The following is a 9,552-nucleotide window of genomic DNA, read 5'->3' as shown; positions in this document are numbered from 1 at the left end:
CTTGATATTGTATGACATTTGGATACTTTATTTTAGTTCAAAATCATAGAAAATTTGCCCAAAATATATAGCCTTGTCGGACACTTGGATACATACCCGTGTTGGACATGAGTAACAAAGTCCGAGTAACATAAGTTGCAAATAAATGTGAAACGACAGTAGTAATCAAAATAGCTATATAGAGTTTATATTGACCGTTAGGTTTCATCTGAGTTTGCCAAAGTCCAACTTTATTAGGCGAAAGTTGTTCCTAGCTAGACCGGTCTACATGAACCAGCGCAACTATGTTACTTCATGGGCCGATTGCGACCCCCGCCTAACCATTCTGGAACGATCGGTTAGCCACCTCTATCGATAATGAATTTTCAAAAGATGACTTACTGAGCTGAACTGAACTTAACTAAAGAGAACTGGTCCTTAGTTATTGACATATTACTCGAAACATTGATGTCATAGCATTAGATTGTTTGGAGCAATGGGGCGAAATCAACCCATTTACAACAACAGTCACGGCTTGTCCAACAATAAATGTCACCTTTACTAACTACGTAAAGTCTCTCATGTCTTACGATATAATCATCTCATTTAAATGCTCAAATGTTCATTATGTTTACAAGAATCACTTTAACCATTGCGAAATTGTGCAAGATGACATCCCCAAAAAAATCTAAAGCAATGAACAAAAATTTGAGAACAACAAACTAATTTTAAGGATATTGGATTATAGAACAAGCATTCAAAGAATTACAGATGCCCATACTTCATTTATTGATCAAATTTCCTTTCCAAAAACTACTCCTTTATCTATAATTTGTTTCTTTTCTGTGTAAAAAAAATGCTTTACAATTAGCAATTAGACCCCTCCCTATATATGGAAGTTCTTCAACCTAAACAAACATCACTTGTTCTTTTTTTCTTGATAAAAATCTTGACAACCAAAAATTGAACTAATTATTCTTGATATATATGTAAGGATGGAAACTGAAGCAATGCATCATAGCGCGTTTATCAAAAGGCTTTAGACGGCATTGTTTTGTTGGCAAGGAAATGCCTGAGCATCAGAAGGGCTTCCCTTGGCTTGTAAGTTGGAACTTGGTGACCCGCGCCTCGAACTGTAACAAACATCAGCCCATCATAGGCAATGGTCCATCCACCAACCTGTAATAGCAGAGTTCAATATAATATCATGTTAAAAAAAAAAAAAAAAAAAAAAGAGCTACATGTAACTATATTTGTCTCGAGAATTAAATAAGGTGAAGAGAACACGGCCTGTATCATTTAATATGGTTGTTAAGCAACAAAAATGTTCCTTTGCTACACCAGAACAAGAGTTTATACCTGATCTTTGCTATACCAGGGTGTCCAATCTTGTTTGATCTTCAAGCCAAGCTTTCTGAGTGTTAACCTCGTCGAACTCACAGGAATCCTCCCATCAGTATCTCCACTGGAATTCAATACAGTATTTTCTCAATATATGTGGTTTTATGTATCAATCATTTGCTTATATATGTACGAAGTAATCAGGAGTTGCAAGTTTGCGACTGACTAACCTGAAAACCCATATCCGAAGCCCACCATCTATAAGCTTCCTAATAACAGGAAGTATTGAGGCAGGTGCATCAGCCCAAAATGTAATGTTGTCGCTGTTCGTATCACCATTATCAGTTCAAACCATATTAGTACTGATTATATATTTTGTCAGAAAATGCAGGGGTTCTGTTTTAAGAGATTCATTTACCTGCAGAAGGTCCAAGCGTAAGGAATTTTCGAGGTATTGGCATGAAGTGCTGCTTGAACATCTGGCCTATTTAGATACACGTCTGTGTAATGATCTAAACAAGGGTCGTATCCAGCAGGCCGCCTGTGCCATTTATCCTGTAAAACATGTTGGGAATAAGTCTAAGGAGATACAAATTCGCGATGATACTTTTCCTGTATGTTTTTTGATAGAGATTAGATTACTAACAAATTTGGAGAACACGCGAGGTGCAATGCCTTTGATGGCAGAAAGTTGCCTCCTGCTGTTGCTGCTGTTAACATCAGTGTAATTTTTTGTGCAGATAGGCGCGTACAAGCTGTACATATCTATCAGGTCGTAAACTTCAAAGTACTCATTAAGTGCACTTGTGCAATCATCTGATACGTTCTCAACTTTGAAGTTGCACTTTCTCTTCACATCTCTGAAGACTTTATCTGATATAACAGCATGATCCCAGGCATAGTCGATCATTCCTGTTTGATCTGTTTCATCATCCAACAACGCGTTCCCAATCTGCAACATGCCATATCAGTAGTATCAGAAAATTAATGCTAGCTTGACATCTTTTGCATTAAAATTTATAACTCCATTTTCTCAATTTTGTTTAGCAGTAATTATATACAAAGTATTTGTTATGAAGCTTACCAAGAAACCTTTCAGATTGATAAAATCCTCCTTGCAAGCATGTTTTTTACTGTCAAAGATGTACTCTGCGAGCTGTGGAACATAGTGGCCTAAGGAGGTAACATTTGAAACAAACGTTGTCCCAATACAAGGTCATTCAAAGAGAAATAATTCGGAGCAACAAACACATTAACAAACTTTGCATATGTTTACCTGCATAACTTTCCCCTGCTAAATAGAATTCATGGGACTTAAATTGCGGAAATCTCTTGAACCAGTTGACAAGGAATATGTAAGAATCCTTTGCTGTTTGAATAAGAGAAAACGAGTTAAGAAACAATAGCTTGAAACTATGACATTCAATCAAACATATCTACTAAATTAATCACCTGTAAAAGTGTCACCTAGTTCATCAAAATCACTGCTAGTATTGGTGTAAGAAAAACCAACACCAACAGGAGACTCCAAAAACAACAGATTTGCAGCTGAAAGATAAACCAGTAATATAATTGTCAGAATTCAGATATTGGTTAATGCACCTTATTCTTTGTATTTTTTCAGGTAATTAAAACTCAGTTCTACCTTTATTCCATGAGAATTTGTTGTGTTTCAACGACGGTTTGCTTCCCTTCTTAGGGAAGAAGGGACCTAGCTCTTCAGCTTCACCATAACCAACCGAAGAGCATCCAGGACCTGTAGTATAGCCACAAATGAATAAAACACGTTCGAGTTTCAATGGACTAACATCACATTTTGTACTACCTCTGTCCAAAATTAGTTGTTACATTGTTAGTTCAAGTTACGTACATTGTTAAGGTCAAAAGACTCAAAATTATATCTAAACGATTTCAATGTACAAAAACAGCCTAGGAGGGAAAAAAAAATCATGGTATAAGAATGTACAATTTGGCTTTCAATGTATACTCCTAATGAATTTGTACAAAATTCAAGTGATTACATGCTGAATTTGTATCCCTCTGACAACTTGGCTTTATGATACATACTTGTGGATTAGCTTCTTTAGTCAATACGTATCTACTACTCCCTCTGTCCGGAATTAAGTAACAAAGATTAGGGATAAGAAAATTAAAAAAATAAAAAAATCCAATAGTATTAAAGGTCTAATGTTATGAATAGGGACAATACGACAACTAATTCCAAACAGAGGGAGGGTGGGGCGGAGAGGGGCCCGAGGTGGTAATGACATCAACTTGTCTGGAAGCATATATAATAATGGACAGAGCATAGTAAATGGTCAAATATCTAGATGGTATATTTGTCACACTGTAGTATCCACCATAATATCATCTTGGTAATCAGTTGTGTTGTGGCCACTCTTCCAAGCATAACATTTTCTCCATTACTCAAGATTGTGACCTGACAAGTGGAGCTCCCGCGACTAGACCATGGTATTCACGACTTAGTCATGTAACAAAGAGAGCAAAGACGTGTTATAACTCTTAAGGTGTATCGACTATTTTTCCTTTGTAAATCACGAAAATTTTATACTATCAGTATCGTCAGCAAAGACGTGTTATAACACTTAAGGTGTATCGACAATTTTCCCTTTGTAAATAACGAAAATTTTATACTATCAGTATCATCTAATCCATTTACTTTTATTGAGTAGATTAGATTTAAATATTCGTCCCAAATATGAATAAAATGGGCAGGTGACAAGCGGGCAAGGAACATTCAGGTGACACGGACCATGTTACAAAATTGACATTTTTAACAAAGATTTTATAACAGTAATAAGTTGAATTTTTGATAGTTTCTAGTAAAACAAGCAAGTTGGTTAGTTGGAAGAATCAGAGCACATTATTTTTTTAGCATATTGGAGGTTTCAGCCTTTCTAAAGGGCCTACAGGCTACAGTCTATTACTACTGCATTTGTTTCACGTGGTGGGACAATATATACAACCTACGGTTCAATGATATAATTATTTCTATATAGAATACAACTACCTAATTATTATTTATAGAAAATGTTAATGATATCATACATGAATTTAAACATTAAAATAATAAAGTTTTTCCCGGTATCAGTTATTATGAGGCAAGTAAAATGAGATTATAAGGCAAGTAAAATGAGATGAAGGAAGTATATTAAATCGAACTATAAGAAGCTTTTCGCGATGTTAAACTATGAAGAACCTTCAATATAAACCTTTTTAGTTAATTAACTAAGAAATGGACCACAAGGCCAACCATTGTTGATGTGAATGTTTACTAATGAGTGTTCATTCATTACGTGAGGATCTTTGACTTCTTTTATACTCCGTATTCATTTTATAATTTAACAGTATTTTATGTATTTAACAACCCCTACAATTTTTTAAATTAAGTGGTTGTTTGTTTGGACGTAAGTACACTTATTAGCAATTTCTAAGACGTTATTATTGAAAAGTGTAAAACAAATTGCAGAAAAGTAAGAGAATTTTAAGAGCCTATGAGAGAATACAATTGAAACTGTTATCTGACAGTCCATGAGGCAGTACTTGAGTAAATCTTTGGTCCACGAACCAAAAAGAGAATGGGACAATTTTGTAACTAGACTTTATATTGAAGGTAGGAAGCAAGTAGCAACTAGAAAGAATCTCTTGATTTAATGAATTTTTGATACAAGAATTGAACATACTATTGCTTATTTCACTATCAAATATTTATTGCACAATCAATTTGTAATAAAGAAAAAAATAAATAAATTTTGGTATATCGATAAACAAACAAGATTCTATCTTTAAAAGAAATGGTCGTATTAATAGTCATTCTAGTGAAATCAAATCGATCAATTCCTAAACTATGACTTGACCATACCTTAAAATACAATAATGTGGAATGACAAACCAACAATATTAACTGATAAAAAAGCCTAGCCAAGTTTTATTAATTGGTAGGGCATAACTTATCCTATAAATCAATCAAATTATTAGTCTTAAAGGAAATTTAAACAAAATATCAATAATAATAATAATTGACAGAAAGGGAATTTCAACCTAACAATGAAATAATTAGAAAGTAGGAGAATAGAGACACTTTAACTTTGTATATATGCATGCCATGCCATTAATTATTATTACAAGGACCACGTAACAAAATTGCATTTATAACTATATAAAAGGTGACTAACTTTGTTTTATTTGGACTAATCATATACTCATATACTCCTATGTTTAATTTGACTCAAACTAACTTCCTTAATCACAATCAATAATCTCATAAACAACATTATAATTAACCTTTTCTCCTTTGTTTAAAGGAGATGCAACATATTTGACAACTTTCGAGTCTCATATATTATTATTATAAACATATAAAATTAAGGTTTTTTTTTTTCAAAGATTTTACATGAGACCGCAGTGTTAGAGAACAACTCAACCAAAAACTTAAACTTATAATTGAGGCCCAGGAATATGTTTTATACTCTATCACTCCCCCTCACATGAAAGGTCCTTTGGGCTTGAAATGTGGATGCAACACAGGTAGGGGTGTACACCGGTCCAAAACCGGACCGGACCTGGACCGGACCTGTTTGGACCGAGGACCTGAATTGGGTAATTATGAGGACCGGGGACCGGACCTGAATTAACAGGTCCGGTTCCGGGCCAGACCTGAAAAATCAGGTCCGGTCCGGGTTTGGACCTGAATGGACCTGTTTTGTGTCTTTTTCGTTTTTTTTTTTTTTTAATACAAAACCTGTTGGACCTGCATATGGACCTGCATATGGACCTGTTTTGTGATTTTTAGACCTGTTGCATAATTTAATAATTATATACAAACCAAAATTATCAATTACAAAACTACATAAAGTCTATAAAGTCCCGATTCTCTAACACCAAAAATACAAATGAGTCCACCGAAAATACAAATAAGTCCACGATTTTTCAGAGTTTGGTTTTTTTTTTTTTTTTTTAATTACGGTTTTCCCGGGTTTCAGGTCCGGACCTGAAAACCCCGGGTTTGGACCGGGTCCAGACCGGGACCGGGAACCTGGATTTTTAAGAACCGGGACCGGACCTGAATCAACAGGTCCGGGTCAGGTCCGGTTCAGGTCGGTTCAGGTCCGGTTTCAGGTCCGGGCCAATTTTTGTACACCCCTAAACACAGGCCCTGAAGCGAATTAATTTCACTTTGAAGGAGGGGTGATGAGATTCGAATCCGTGACCTCTATGTCACGTTGGCTCTGATACCATGTTAAAGGACCAACTCAACCAAAAACTTAATTTTATGGTGTATAAATTGAGTTTAAAATATTTTTTAAAATCATACTAAATTATAAAGTAAAATTGCTATAAATCTAAGGCCATATATATAAAAAAATAATTGTACATAATAAATAAAACAGTTAAATTAGTTAAATATGATAATTACCTCCATTAAGCCAGAGAACCACAGGTTTAAGATGAGGATTATGATCAGCTTCAAAAAACCAATAAAACAGTTCTCTACCATGACTAGCATTCACATTCACATAACCAGCATAATGCTTAAACCCAACTACCGGCTGCCCTGGCAAGTCGACGACGCGGTCGGCGTTCTGCTTAGCCACCACCTCTGGGGTTAGCCCAAGGGTCGATACCGAAGCGGAAACTATCATAACATGGGTTGTAAGCCATGTTAGGAGTATAGATAAACAAAAATATTTACAAGAAAATGTTAATGATGATGGTGTAGAAGAGGAGAAAGCCATTGAGTATATTATGGCCAACTTTCTCTCTCTACAAAATATTAAATTTCTCTCTCTAAACTCTCCTTTTGCATAGTGAAGAGTAAAAAGGAGTGTATTAATGTGTATATATATAAGCTCAAAAATTATAATTATAAGAATTATAATAATATATATTGCGGATATTACTTCATATGTTGGATTTAATTATGAATTTATGATTATATTTTTCTAATGTAAAATGATTTAATTATGAATTTATGATTATATTATATTATTATCTTAAAAATGTTTTTTATTTTTCCGGGTTCTTGGTTTGGGGATGGTATGTTACCTTATCCGATAATGGAAATGGAAGATTTAGTATCAGAGAAATTAATTGATACAGTACATATTTGTAAAAAATAAAATAAAAAAATGATTGTGTTACGTATTTTATTTAAAGTTTTAAACTTGTACAGTGTATCTCTAAAAAAAAAAAAAAAAAAAAAAAAAAAAACCTTGTACAGTGTATATAGGATAGGAGTATAGGACTATTAAAGCACATTTTGATACATGGTGATTGGTGAATCATTATATCATACTTCCTTATAAGTTGATACGAGTACTTATTAGGTTTATAATAATGTATGTAGTCGTATTTAATATTGATGTGTATGGTTAGAAGAATCTGGGTAGGATGGAATAAGATCGAAATTAATTGATGACAAGATAATTTTTGTATCGTGTATGATATATAATGTATGATATCGTATCATATTAATTGACATAGCTGGCTTTGATTCTATATACTTCTATAGCTTACACATCCAGTAAAGTAGGCAACATATCAACCTCCAAATCAGTAATTGAGATTTTAATAGCCAAATCTATTACCTTGTTTATTTATTAACGTTCATTTTATTTGTATACAAATTATTTTACTCAAACTTTAGATTAAAATACATCAAGTTGATGATTCTAATGGGATAAGCAATGATTAAAAAAAAAAAAAAAAAAAAAAAAAAAAAAAAAAAAAAAAAAACTAGTATAATTCATAATAAATACTTCCAATATTTGTTATATAAAGCAATATACTAAATAATAAAATAAAAGATAGATAGAGACCTAGAGTAAAAAGGGGCAGAATTCCAAATAAACTAAACGAAGCATAATAAATACTAGGGTGAGCATAACAAATTCGTGGAACCAGAACTCATTGCAACAAGTTTCACATAATAGGAACCGCATGTTTCGGTTCTGATTTAGGGTTCCACGCCTTTTAATATACCCCTACTTAATTTATTATAACGTTTATATCTCGCAAATACAACAAATTAAATCAAAAGTAGTTGTTTAGCAAATTGAATACATATATTTATTATTGTTATTTTTATATTTATAATATTTAAAAATTGGGCTTGAATTGGTGCATAAGTTGAAATTAAGTGAAACCATTTAGCAAATTAGTACCCTACAGATTTAGGTTCTAAATAAGTTGTACGTAACAATTTCTCAAGTTTACTTCTCAAAATCAAGACCTCTTATTGAGGTTCTGATGCGGTTCTTTACAAGTTTCAATTTCAATTCAAGATGCCCTGAATTTTTGCTCACCCTTAATAAATACGAGTAGTACGTACACATTGTTTTATAAAGGGGCATAATAAATACAAGAATGTATTGTATATTGTATTTGGTGAGAATAAAAATCAGTATAAATTGATTGAACGTGGGGGTATCCTGCGCTAATATGCTCAATAGCTTAAATAGCAACCTTTGAAAACCAAAGATGTCGCCATTTTATACGTCGCATTGCCATGATTTGTGACCTGTTATGTGGACTTTGGTCAATTTTTTTACATGATTAATACAGATGAAGATACCAATTTAAACAAGGAACGAACAACGGAATAAGTAGGCTTGTCAAAATCCGACCTGACCTAAAACCGATTGAAAAATAATAGATTTTGAACAATATTTCTGTAATTGAACTCAATTGTTTCTAAATCCGATCTAAAAACTTGTTTTTTTAGGAGATTGATCCAAAATATTACATATGAGAACATTTTTGCAAGAAAATATCTTAAACTTCCATCCTCAGGAATCTCCTTCAATATCAATGTTCGCCATTCCACTTTTAGTATAATTGATTTTAATAATGGTTCTTGTTTAATGCACTCCGTATTACTCCGTATGCTATTTGTGTGGTTGTTTTTGGATCAAATTACTCGTACTAGTTCATTAAAACTTGTTAATTTCAACATACACTATCTTATTTTGTACTTCATTTATACAAACTGAACACTATTTGGGTTTGGAGAAGTTGTGATTGAAAGTTAGAATATTATTTCTTTAACTTTCTAAAGTTGATGGTTGAAACCCAAAATCTGTTATGATTATCATGAAACTGAAGTAATATTTAAATCAATGAAGATATGGTTTGGACGCTTTAGAGGCATTTCTAACGAACTATGATAACTCCTAGATCTTGATAAAAAGTTAGTCACCTTTTACGTATGGG

General features: G+C 33.1%; 1 protein-coding gene across 1 annotated transcript; it reads right to left on the bottom strand.

Annotated features, from left to right (window-relative positions):
- Positions 1-686: 686 nt before the first annotated feature.
- LOC110702086 (serine carboxypeptidase-like 34) lies at positions 687-7,245 on the bottom strand. Its single transcript, XM_021879737.1, has 10 exons — positions 6,758-7,245; positions 2,966-3,076; positions 2,773-2,868; positions 2,597-2,689; positions 2,405-2,493; positions 1,967-2,272; positions 1,739-1,875; positions 1,551-1,643; positions 1,339-1,444; positions 687-1,158 (listed from the first exon to the last, which is right to left on the bottom strand). Exons 1-10 carry the CDS (start codon positions 7,074-7,076, stop codon positions 1,009-1,011), a joined length of 1,500 nt encoding a protein of 499 aa, XP_021735429.1. The 5' UTR covers positions 7,077-7,245; the 3' UTR covers positions 687-1,008.
- Between the last annotated feature and the right edge of the window lie 2,307 nt (positions 7,246-9,552).

Source organism: Chenopodium quinoa, unplaced genomic scaffold (assembly GCF_001683475.1).
Source record: "Chenopodium quinoa cultivar QQ74 unplaced genomic scaffold, ASM168347v1, whole genome shotgun sequence".
Classification (NCBI taxonomy): Eukaryota; Viridiplantae; Streptophyta; class Magnoliopsida; order Caryophyllales; family Amaranthaceae; genus Chenopodium; species Chenopodium quinoa.
Note: the sequence above shows the minus strand (reverse complement) of the source record. Positions and strands in the feature narration are given on the sequence as shown.